We start from the raw sequence: 13,736 nt of genomic DNA, 5'->3' as shown, positions 1-13,736 counted from the left end.
TGGTCTTCCACTTCTAGGATGATATTCGATGCTACTAGTTTCGATAACGATGGATGGTGCCTCAAAATCGTGGTACGATCTAAGTTAACGAACAAAGTTACAACATTGCAAAATAAGGCTCCCAGATTTTTGTGACACCCTGTAAAGATGAGTCCAATCGATTATTTCCATTATGATATACACCTAGAACCATTTTCCTTTTTTTGACAACCTTGAAACACTTTAAAAAAATATCTTAATTAACTTTTTTGTTCTTTCACCTTCGTTAAGTATTTTAGGGAGGTTCTTTATCAATTAGAACCATTTTGATTCACATTCATCAGCTTGTCCCATATTCCAAAATCTTTGAATCTTCTGGAAAGTATCTCATATTAATTTTATCAACTTTTCTAGTATTTATCAAGTACTTTGAAGATATTTTCAATCAACTTGAAGCATTTTCATACCCACCAACCAACTTTCTACATTTTATGATATTGCACACTTTCAAAACACTATAATAAGGGTTAATGATTTAGGTTTAACGTTAGGTTTTAACGCTACTTTGATTCACGAGGCTGTCTTACAAACAAAACGTGCTATAAAATAGTATGTATGATAATATAATGTATAATAAGATATATATTCTGATATAAAAATGGCTACTTACGTGTAATTAAAGTTCATAAAAATTATTAATAAGAATTTATAAAGGAAAAAATGAGATCATTCTCAGAAATATTTTCCCAGAGAAGATTACCGAGACTAAATTAAGCTTTTACCCGTTATCATTTTTAATTATCGCTCACTTCGTAAAGGATCGGAGGTTCAAAAAAGAGGTCGACTGCGGTCGCTCTTTCGGGCGCCAAACTTAAGTTAATTAGCTAATGCGACCTTCTAAGAATTTTGTCCCGAGCTACCGATAATGTTCCGGAATAAATGAATTTTAATTTCATTAAAGTGGCGTTCGTTTGCAGCCCTCACGGCAGACAGATTAAGATTGCTGGTTCGCGTGCAACTTTACATAAAGTAAAACCACCACGTTGAGCCATTTTCACTAAAAAATACCGTTCGAGGATTTACCTTTTCAAAATCTTTCTGATTGGATCGACGAATCAAAATTTTTTTATAAATACTAATTAAAACCGATATAATTATGTTAATTTGATCGACACGAATGTTATTAAAGAAAAAAATTTAAAAACGATGAACCGTGTGATTAAATCTTTTTTTTTTTGCTTGACCACAAAATATATGAGCACACAACTGCCGTAGACAATTACATCGCACATAAACTCATCGCTACACGCCTATAATTAATAACATTAGCCGAGAGCGGCTTCGGGAGCTGCACGTGAGTCGAACCAATTAGCTCATTTGAAAATTATGCTAATTGGAAGTTGGAGTCCGCGGTGAAATGACAACGGCAATATATTCGACATCGAAAAGAAAGTGGGATGTAATTCGAATCGGGCTGCGCATACGACGAAAACAACTCTAATCAATACAAAGTTGGGATCGGGTATTTTAAAATGAAAGGATTCGATTAAATCATCGATTTTTATTAATATTACATCAAAGTATTACAACGGATACACTTGTATTAGATACAAAAATCAAATTTTCGTAGTTTCTCACCTCCACCCAGACGAGACGTCGAAACGAGGTATATATAAACCTGGTTGTATATTTACTTAGACAGGTAGCGTGACGAAGACACGTGTTGCAAATTACGCGATAAAACGTTCGTTTCAGCGACCCATTAGCTGAACGAAGAACCGAGAAACGGAAAAATTCTGTTATTAAATAATTACGTAGTTGATGGGGTGTCGTTTGTGTGTGAAAGTCGTTTCTGAGTAATAATAACGGGTTGTGAGCTTTCACGACGTTCCGTAACTTGTTACGATTTTCTGTGGTAAATTGTTACGTTTTGTTTTCACTTAAACTCATTTTCATCAAATAAGGTAAAAATTCCATGGATCCTTATAAAGAAGCCGATTGGTAAACGTAGGCAATTTATATTGCATGACAAGTAATTAACGCATCTTTAATAATTGTCTATAGATTGATATTTATACAACTGACACATAACATTAATAAGTTTGCAAGATAGCAATCTTGATTATACGTTAAGATCCGTTAGGAAATAACATCGTTTGATTTTCCATTCTATTGTCTATGTATGTAATGATGGAATGTAACCACGAATACGATCGTTTTGACTTGGAACCGATGGACGGTGGTTTATAATTAGTTATCTATAATTAATAATCGTAGCGAACTATTAAAAAGTGAAAGTTAAGGCGGACTTGTAACCAACGGACGATCAATCTTCGGCTACCCAAAAATTATACACCGCACGCCAACTATAACTTAAAACAATCTATGATTTATTTGAAGAAATACAAATTCTGATACGGTAACTCATCTAGTAATCGGAATCAACAAATTTTACATAAATACAATTTTTTATAAATAATTTAAGTACATTATCAATAATTGGCGTCAAAGTGCCATTAAGATAGATTGTTGTATATTTTTATTGAACTAAAACTAGAACTAACACTTCAGACGCACGGCTTAACCCGAAACTTTCTAGTTCTAGGTCTAGTGTTAGTTCTAGTTTTAATTATTATACAGGGTGTTCTCGTAAGTCGTGGCATAATCTAAGATATGGGCTTTCAAAGTTAAGAAATTTTTAAACATTTTCTTAAATATTTTCCATATAGTTTGTCTTAGAAAAATAAAATTTGGTAAACAGTGCAATTTTATCATGAAAAATCGTTTAGGTTCACATTTGAAAATATGCAACCACGGAATCAATGCTACACAGGTGTTCACAAAGATTATTTCCTTAAAAATTTTTAATCATGTCATAAACCTTTAAATTTTAGAACTAATTCTCAAAGCCTATTTCATTATAAAATTATTTTCACTCTTACAAATTTTTGATTAGACGAATCGTTTTCGAGTTACTCGGCAAAAAGTACAACCTCGATTACGATTTGTTTTTATTAATCGTAGGTACATATGAAAACAAACTGTAATTGGAGCAGTAAAGCAACTGTCAAATCATTACCCAACATTCGTCAGTCGGTAATAGTTGCTTTAAATGACAAATAATTATAGTTGTAGTGTTTAGGAGTGTTTAGGCAATGCTAACGCAGTGGTGAGATGATATTGCAAATAACTGATGATATCAACAGTTCGGACAATTCGGAATATCCAAATATCCATCGGCGTGTTCCATACGAACAGCAGTTGTATCCATACCACTGGTCGGCATTAGAAGAATTAAAAATTGCTGATTATCCGTTGGGAGTACAGTTTTGGCATACTATGATGGAAAAATATACCATTAATACTGCGTATTTAGAAAAAATACATTTTATTGATGACCATTAATTTAACAAATTGCTTTACTAACTTTTTGTGAATAACTCTAAAACGATACATACGTTCAAAAGTGATCTTAAACGATTTGTCATGATAACATTGCATTATTTGCCAAATTTTATCTTTCTAAGACAAACCATATTGAAAATATTTACATATATACCATTTTAACACACACTAATAAGCTATTTCTATTTTCAGGAATCCTTGAAACACTTTCAAAAAGTATTTTAATCAATTTTTCAACTCTTTTATCTTTGTTAATTATGTTAGAAAAAATTGTAATCGTTTAGAACCATTTTGATTCACACCAATCAGGTCTTCTCATCTCCCAATATCTTTGAATTTTCTGGAAAACATCCCCAATCGATTAGTACCATTTTGACACACACCATGAAGCTATTTCTATTTCCAAGTTTCCTTGAAACACTTTCAAAGAACATCTTAATCAATATTTTAACTCTTTCATCTTCCTTAAGTATCTTAAAGATATTTTTAATCGAATAGAACCATATTGATTCACACCAATCAGTTTTTCTCATATCCTTTAAATTTTCTGGACACATCCCCTTAGCCATATTAACGTTTTTCTGCCTTTCGCTACTAACATAACGCTATTTCCAATCGATTAGTAGCTTTTCCTATTTTCTGGTATCCTTGAAACATTTTTATTAATTTTTTAATTCTTAAATTTTCGATAAATGTCTTAGAAAATGTTTGAAGTAAATAAATGTATTTAACGGATTTTAAAAAATAAATATAAATATTTCAAATACAATTAATCACTAGTTGACGTCAAGGTACTATTGAGATAAGGTAAAAGGGAAACTATACCAAAGTTAGGTGAATGTTGAAAGAGATATTCTATTATTCTATGTATGGAATCGAGGTTGTCGTAAAACATCAAAAGATCGTTAACAATAACATATACAGGTAACCCGGAAATAATTCTTTTTGGTATAAGTCATAAGGAAAACCGCGTTATACATCGACATTTATAGAATAGGACTAAATCTTAAATAGTTTAAGATTTAACAATAACAAAATGATTTAAAAAAAACTCCATCCTTGAATTCGAAAGCTTGCCTTTACCGCTCACGTAAGACTTAATAATTTAGTCTTACATGTTTACAGTGAAATTGGTGATGCCGGTGTGAATGGTCCATTGTATCAATTTTTATTCAGTACGTTCAGATTTATCAACACACCGCCATTATTGACTCGAATAATTATCGCGGCCTTTGAAACGTTTTAGTAACCTTACGCAATCGTCTCATTCTTGCGGTTGTAACCGTTGAAAAATCGTTGAACTTTTGAGCCAATATCCCAACGGAGCAATTTCGGTTATTTCTTATGCGGCGGACAATGAAATCTAGATTTCGTTATGTATGAAACGTTGAAGGTAGCATACTCGGCCGACCTAGACTTGGGTAATTGACGTCGTCGTTGCCGTAACGTCGACTTCTTAATTTTTATTCAATTCTTGGAGAGCGAGATAGTGAGGACAAGGTTAGATGTGTTGCGAGATATAAAATTAACAACAATAATGGTTAATTTTAACTAATTGCCGTAACCCAACGATGAACTACATTTTTTGCAATTCGATTAAAAAATTGTTTTAAGAAACGGTTTATTCAAGGTAATCCAAACTTTCTCCGCACGTTAAAAAATAAGATTATCGTAAGATACTAATAATATTACTAAAAAGACCTTATTGGTTTCACCCAGAACTTTCACATTCTAATCATGCGAACACAGCCTATCGTGTCCTGTTTAGTAATGGCTTTAGATCAAGTTTAATATATCCAATTAGGTAGGATTTGCGGTACATCATTTTTGAAAGATATTTGTTTGCAACTAATTAACTCGATACCAATCAGTAAAATACATATAAAAACAACCAGTTTAAAATCTATAAAATAAAATAACAAATGTTAAACATCTGTTATATTAGAGAGCTTTTACAAAACTGTACATCGAATCACTAATAATTAAAAAAAGATGAGGTAAGTGGATTTGCTTTTTCTTTTAATAATTATAAATGGTGTAATGAGTTGCAGCACGAGACAATTTCAAAAAATCGTTGTTCCACATAAAGGAAGGCGACGAGAGACGTCGTTAACCAATTACCGTGAGCCAAAAGAAGATTCAAACCGTCCGTGGCGGAACGATCGTTTCCGCTTGACCACCGTCGCGTTAACCATAGTGCCTTTTTGTGACTCGTACGACAACTACGACATTACGGCTCCTTTTGACCATTAGTCAAGCTGTATAAAACCAGCACAAGATGTCACCTTGTCGACAATAATTCTGTTACGCGACAATTTCTAATATTTATACACAACGTCGTTAACGAATTAGTTGATTCATTTTAAAACCGATTTTGACACTAATAAGAGCTTCTACAATGCAGTGTCAGATCTTCTCTAATAAGGAAAGCGCTTCTAAAATAAGGTTCATGTATTTTTAAGGGTCAATAAGTGTTTTTTTGCTAATTACTAGTAAAATTGCGCTATGTAATTATGGTAGCGTGTACGGGGGGTTCTGGTAACTGCTAGTATATATGTGAGCAAGTAAAGTTGAAGACCGATCAACTTTACTACTCACGGTGAGCAACCTAGCTACAGAACAGAAGAGTTTATAACATGGCTGGTTGTAGATCAAGGTTGGTTCAGTTAAATATCTTGAAAATGGCACCTACAATGTCAAAAAAGTACTCCGTGGATATATGCCTTAATTCTTGGAGATGTTATAACTTCAAGTAGACCTTCAGCTTTTAATGCTTCTGATAATTCTTCAAAAGCAGAGTCCAAAAATTTTTCAAAAACTTGGTTATATTATTTACAATCCACTTCATATTGGCGCCTTGGACTGAGAAAATATGACAACCAGGCGGTTGCGTGTGTACGAGATCAAGCTTGTTTACTAGCTATGTATAGTCATGCGTGGTTCTTACTCACCAATTATCTGAGTAGCTACAGATAGTAAAAAAGTGGGCTAATGGCGAGCCTTAATATACGGAAAAAAATTCTTGATATTTTATAAGAGTTCAAAATCAAAATTATATTTCGGATAAATTCGTTAAAACAATTAAAAACGGTTTATAGAAAAATCGCTGAGATGGGTCCAAGGATTTAAATTTTTTGGTAGATTTTAAATTTTTTCCGCCATTTTTAAGCTAATTATGACGTCATCGCTATTTTTTTCTGAATTTGGTACAGCCAAAATTAATATTAGTTGCATAAGAAAATTTTCGAGAAATATTGCCTTAAAGTTTCATGATTTTCCATTCATTTGAGGTAGAAAAATAGCAGTAGCCATGCGTAACCATGGCAACCAGTTGTTTTAGATATTTTATTAAGACAATTCTTTTTTGATATCTGAAACAGTTGAATCACCCTGTATATATTGTTCTATATATACAGGGTGATTCAAAAAAACGCTGACAGACTTCTAGAGTAGATAATACATGGCAAATTAAGATGAATAGTCTTAATATACATGGGGTCGCAAATGTCTCCTTAACGAGATATAGCGGGACAAAGTTTCTTTAAAATTAAACATTATCTGCAATAAAAAGCCAAGTTGTACATGATTTACATACTCCTACCCTAAGTAAGAAATCAATTAAAATAACATTCTTAAAACATTTACTCTACTAAAAGAATAACTTTTTGTTATAATTATAACTTTGTTATACTTCAGATAAAAATCTTAACAAGCAAAGCGTCTATTTCAACGTTTGAACCGGATGTTGTTTCCGTACAAATACTCGGTGACCGGTTTAAATGGTCTAGGAACTACGGTACAGAAGATGACACACACAGTTGAGACGACCAAATGCGTTTGAATATTATCCGTTACGGTGCAAGGCCCCGTGAGTTCAAAATCGCGGCTAATGGCTCGTGAAATAGAGTTAACCTTTTGTACGACCATTTATATGTGGTGGGATATAAATAATATGACTTTAAACATTTGCGTTTATTAGAAGATACGTTGTAAATTATACGATGTAAATTATACTATTTTATATAAAATTTTTTGAGGTAATAAAAATGTGTAAGTAATGATAAATTGTGAAAAAGTCACAACTAATATTATTTCCGTCTTCTTCTTTGGTATTCCTTAACAACAAGTTGTTCGAATGGTTTAGAAAGGAATAAGATAATGAGATTGTAAACAGCTGGATAAATTAACTATACGCATAAAATAAGAAAAAGAAAAATATAAATGCCTTTTCTGACACGTTTCGTAACGAAACGCTTCCCACACTTTAACTTGCAGTTGAAACATATTTCATCTAAACCGTAGATTTGCTATCCCACTTTCGTCGTCTTCCGTGTTTCCGCAGCTTGTTTCTTCAGCCAGCACGCATATTACACTCGTGGTGTTGGTTACGACACTCAACCTTACAACCAGCAAAGACACCGATCGCAACTGCCAACTGCAGATATGTAGTTATATATATTTTTTTCTATCATGCATACTTCAACACCTTATCTAGATATATCAATTCATTTACTTTAACAAGAATTCACCTTGATTTTTAGGAAGGTCACGTTCTAGGATAAAATAAAAAGTCATCAAGGTAAAAGAAATATTTCTTTTTGTATTTCTTCGTCAATTCTTTTCCATGTTAAATATTTGTGAATGCCGGTCCTGTAATAATGTAAACTTCCTCGGCGCACGTTTTTATTTACACAAAACGTACCAAATGGGGCGTTCTGAACAGAACATGGCGGGGCGACATAAAAGCTTTCCCAATACCGGAAAGTGTACGGGTCACCGTTTTAGTCGTAAACGTTTAATTAACGTGACTTTCCGTGTATACGCAGTCCGTCGTTGTGCAAATAAAGCCTGAACGTGCCTTGTCATTATTAAAAAATTACGAATGCTCTATTGTTTCATATATCATTACGCAATAAGCAAGTTTGTAGCTTGGGGACGTTATATAAACCACCCACTCATTATTACTTTAATATAAGGAATTTAATCTTATAAAATCAGATTTAAAATTTTTAGTTATGAAACTTTCTAGTTCTAGGTCTAGTGTTAGTTCTTGCTTTACACTAGCATTATTATTAGAACTAACACAAGACCTAGAACTAGAATCATTTCTCAGCGCTAGATTGTGGTATATTTTGTGGTCAAATGTTAGTTCTAGTGACAGTGCTAGGTAGCGCTAGTTACCTTAGATATCACTGTGTTGCATATTTGTATTGAATTAAAACTAGAACTAACACTAGACCTAGAACTAAAAAGTTTCGGGTTTAGCCGTGCGTCTAAGACGAGAACTAAGAAGAACTTTCTAGTTCTAGGTCTAGTGTTAGTTCTAGTTTTACACTATCACTAGAACTAACACAAGACCTAGAACTAGAGACATTCGGGTTTAGTCGTCTTGAGAGACGTGCGGCTAAATCCGAATGTTCCTAGTTCTAGGTCTAGTGTTAGTTCTAGTTACAGTGTTTGCTCTAGGTTTAGTTGTTATTCAGCGTTGGAATCCTGAATGTTTCTAGAATGTTAGTTCTAGTTTTAGTTCTACTTTAAGTTTAGTTCTACTTTTGTAGTTTTTTCATTGGACTAAAATTAAAATTTAATTGGACTAATTAAAAACATAACGTTGTAGATAACAGTTCAAATTTGTATGCATTAATTAATAATTTTTTATTCCCCTGCCTGTATTAATCCGTTATATCGAGGTTTTACTGTACTGCTTTTTTATAAATAGATGTGATGATGAATGAATGTTTGAATATAAAACTCAGTACTTATATGAATCAAGGCTGTCTCTGTTGAATCGAAAAATATACGTGCTAATATTTTTATTATCGATGTTATTTTGAGTAAGCAAATAGATTTATCTTACTTAAGTAAAGAAAATGTTGAAAAGTGTGTATTTTGTGTACATGTACCACAAATACGTCGCAAAATAATGAAACGTTTTGGGTTTATCTGTTTGTATGTGGTATAAATTACGAAATGGCATAGTTTGAGATCAGCTCTATAATGTCTGAAAGGGGGATTTAACCTTCGCAAAACTATGTTTACCATACTTTTCTGGTGAAAATACTTTTATTTAATTTAAAATAGCCGATAATTCTAAATTAGGCGGTATTAGTAGGTGCATTCGTTTGGTTAGCGTGCTGTTAATTAATGAGCAACTTACTAACAAGCTGAAAATGCTCTCATTAGAAAATGCCAACCATACCAATGGTTGCTATGAATTACTGTTTATCGAGTATACGTGCATGACATTGAGAAACACATACGGTAATATTCATATTCGTGCCGCAAAAAAAGATAATTATCATATAACATTTATTCAAGTATCGCATAAAATTTACTTAGATAAAGTATAATTATGCTATGGTAAAGATTAAATTATAAAAACAAAAAAATCATGATCCAAAATAGAAATAGTAAAAATTTTATTACTTTCATTTAACATAAACATTAATTTAATTAGGTTAATAGTTAGCATTTCAAAAAGTTTTATGGAAATGTTAAGATGATTTTACTAGTACCATAGTAATACATCATTATCTTTGCAAATTGCTTATTATATAATAAATTTAAGTAATAAACACTGCCAATTATATATATAGAAACATAATGATATTTAATAAGCATTTTGATATTGCTTATGGTGACAGAAATCGTGGCTACATGATTACTCTTACCAGAAAATCTTACTATAAAAATAACACCCAAGATTTTGCTTCATTGTTTTATATTGTTCCGTGTGAACAACTCACAACAAAATACTTAACAAGTGGATGTTAAAAAAGGGGCATAAAAATACCCTTGCTCGCCGCCCCATATAATATCCAATTTAGGAAGTGAAACTGTCGGACCGAAGAACTATAACGGAACGTAACGCAATTATTAGTTTGTTAAAAATCATTTTCTGGAACATTTACTATAAATTCATCAAATTATGCGATTTGGACGGTTATTACAACGAATTTAAATCATAAGGCGGATTTTAGAATCATCTTAATTAATACACCGTTATCTTTTAGAACTTGTATTAAATATAAAAGTGGAGTTGACATCTGCCAATTTAATAACAGAAACGTTAATAATGCAAAACGGATTGATAAAAGTAGTGAGAATTTGAATCGATTTTAACGTGTCATTAAAATTATCGTTAATTACACGAATACTTTACTAATTAAGCGTCACCGTCAATGATAATGAAATTGGCACTAAATTATTGCCGGTAAAATAAATATTTTTCTTTGTTTGTACTGAATGTTTTGTAGATGTTTTTTTTAGGAAGTAAGTAGATACAATAAAGGAAATAATAAATTACAAACCAAAGGTACTGAGAGAAGAAATCCAGAAAAGAGAGAACTGTTTTGCTGTAGATCCAAAGTGGCATCATATGCTGGATAGTATCGTAATAATTTGTTGCTTTTCATTCTGATCAAGTTCCAATGTACAAGTGAGGTTCATAACGTGCAGAACAACTTACGTTTCTTGAATCCAAATTGATTCTTGGGGATTCTTTGACTTCATTTTGAAGTCGCTGCAGCGGAATTATTTTCATAATGTTCGATAACCCGGTCAGTAGACTATAAACACGAATTTTCTGGCAGTGATGCATGTTTTTCTTGTTCAAGGTTCTTTCTTTTTGGCGAAGTAGGTTTCCAAATGATCCACAAAAAATTCCGCTTATTCTGTATCGTTGTAAAATCCATCCTGACGATTAGACGGTGTCTTGGGTTCTACTTCCATCTTATCTGTTTCAAGAGTATCTATAAGCCTAAATTTACGCAGCTTTTTTTACCATGCTTACCTTACTTACCTACTCATATAGCATTTTCAAAACACCAAATATTTTCTCACTCTGTTTGGTCCCCTCCAAATTAATCTCCTTTAAATGGAGTTGTCTTGCAGAATATCTAGTTCATAAATAAACTCTAACGCGCTGATATTCTACAGGATTGTCATCAGACTCGTTAGTGATTTCGTTGGTCATTTTTGATCTAATCCACTATTACAGGAACCAATGCATAAAGAAAGTATAAGAGTCTACCTGGCTAAGTTTTGGTCAGCAGCCGTTTCACTTTTGTGTGAGACATGGTCTTTTGGTGCAGTGCCTTTCTTTGTGAGTGATTGTTAATTTTCTGGCGGAAAACACTCTTAAGCCGATGTCGCATGCGACCAAGGTTTTACAATAATAACCATGTTATTTTGAATATGGCCAACACAATGTAGTGCCTCGGTCGCAAGCAACCTCGGCTTGTTTCGTTAGATTTAAGGTTTCTCCTGATAAGCTGAAGTCGCTTGTGGGCGAGGCAGTACAAGGATTACCACGTGATTAAGACAATGTAGATTCATGGTTTCTCTTGATATGCCGAGGTTCTACATTGAATTGACGAAAATTTAAATTATATGTTAATCATTATAAGGTATCGGCGCAAGTGAGGTTTAGTCAGCAAAAACTGTCAAAACTCTACAAACCATGTGATTCATAATGTGGTCAAGACAATGTAGCGCCTCGGCCGCAAGCAACTTCGGCTTGGTAACTTGCTTAATTGTTCTTCTTTCCTAAAGTTTTTCATGTCGATTCCTTTTAATTCTTACTTGATATTTGTTACGTTTTTATGACAACTCTTGACATCATCCATATTATCAATATTAATTAAACAGAAAGTAAAAATTGAGGTTGGCCTCTTGGAAATTGATGATTAACCTCTTCATTCAGTCTTACCACCTTCATATTTTGTTAATACAGTTGTGAATAGGTCTTGAAATGGATTATTATAAGAGTTCTGTATACATAGATGAATGTAGTTGGTATAGTTGTTAGGTTATGAACGGTATATGTTTTGGTGTATTGTAGCAGACGGGCGGTCCTTCGCTCGACCGACTGACGACTAAGCTCTCGGCCCTGCGCCAGACATTCAGTCCGTCCGAACGTTCGACCGACCACTCCGTTTAGTTCTCTCGCGACCGAAGATCGAGACACACAGCCGCGCTACGATGGTGATCAACTTCGTAAGTGCGACGACCGACGTTTCGATCCCGAACAAGTACCATCATCAAGTAAGTCGATCGACGTCAGCCAAATTATTCACGTAGGAATTAGTTTCACTTACAAAAAAAAAAAACAAAATTATTTAACCAAGATGTGCTCCCTCAACCCTCCAATATAAAAGTGTCAACAACCAAGTTTTTGTATGTGCCCCTTATGTCATCATTTTAAACCGAAATCGTTGTAATTTATTAAAAGAATATATAGTGAAGTGATCCGATAAATAAACCAAAATCTTCACTCAATCAAGAACATTTAAATTTCATTTGAAACTTATTCATGAATATCGTCGCGTAACCCAGCATTTAAATTTCCTGAATACTTACCACGGTCGTCACGATGCGGTAACCGTATTCAAAAGAAATTTAACTTTTTCAATTTGTAAAATAATGGATCGATACAAGTGCGTAAAATTTAAAGTGACGGTATGTGTGCGACATCTAGTGAACGAATAAGTGACTACACACGTGATCCGAGCCTTTACTCTCCTGAAATGATTTCACTGGACGAGGTAAGTAAATAAAGGTGGTTTTATTGCGTTTAAGTAAATTGCTTTTATTATTATTATTTTATTATTTTTCGTTGAGTTAGATTTAGATAGGTAATTTACCACCTTTATGTACTTACCTACATTTTTTTTATGATTTCATGTCCTCCTAATCGTTTCACTATAAATTAATTACTACATTACATTTTATTTCATCTTTATTTTATCAAAGCAAATAAATTTATAACTTCTCTTATTGGATTTCGTAATTGCAAAGTTATTTAGTACGAGATAGTTTTATTTGAAATTATTTAAATGGTAAACGGGTAATTAAAACGTTCATTTGATATGTAATCAAATCGAGTTATCGACCTTAACATAATTCTAAATTTCCTGTTTAATCTATGGATTTTACTATGTAAATGTATTCTACCTATACTGTGTATAAAATGAATTTCGAATTTTTGGCTTGTGCCTCCGAAAAACTCTTCGCGTGCTCGTGTATTTTTGAAGTTATTGTTCGAGAAAATTAGCACTGAAAGCAGTTCGGATCAATTAGCACTTTGTGGTCCGTGAGAACCAATACAAGCTCAGATATTATATCGTTTAAGATCCCTTCGGTTATCTCTCTTATATTTCTACTGGATTTTTAGCACTGTGGTGTGAGATAGACACTCGAAACCTTTCGAGTGCCTTATTTATTCAGGCGTAAAATTTTAACACTTCCGAAAAATTTTCGTAAACCATCTTAATGAATTTTAAATTAAATCTCAAATTTTATGCCATTATAGTCTCTTATTTCACTTTTCAAGTCATTATCGGTTTAACCTT

At 32.9% G+C, this 13,736-nt stretch overlaps 1 protein-coding gene across 3 annotated transcripts in view; it reads left to right on the top strand.

Annotated features, from left to right (window-relative positions):
• The window catches only part of LOC111427128 (dendritic arbor reduction protein 1-like), a 180,146-nt gene that overhangs the window by 130,161 nt on the left and 36,249 nt on the right, over positions 1-13,736 (top strand). Inside the window, exon 1 of one of the 3 annotated variants that reach the window (XM_023062119.2) lies at positions 12,293-12,429. The exons of 1 other annotated variant lie outside the window; for it this stretch is intronic. In XM_023062119.2, coding sequence (XP_022917887.2) covers positions 12,367-12,429 — 63 coding nt within the window. In that variant the 5' untranslated portion in view covers positions 12,293-12,366. Of the gene's footprint in view, positions 1-12,292; positions 12,930-13,736 lie in introns of those variants that run through there. One more of the 3 variants, XM_023062118.2, reaches the window with a different exon arrangement.

Source organism: Onthophagus taurus, chromosome 2 (assembly GCF_036711975.1).
Source record: "Onthophagus taurus isolate NC chromosome 2, IU_Otau_3.0, whole genome shotgun sequence".
Classification (NCBI taxonomy): Eukaryota; Metazoa; Arthropoda; class Insecta; order Coleoptera; family Scarabaeidae; genus Onthophagus; species Onthophagus taurus.
The sequence above is the reverse complement of the archived record's forward strand: the minus strand, read 5'-3'. Positions and strand labels throughout refer to the sequence as shown.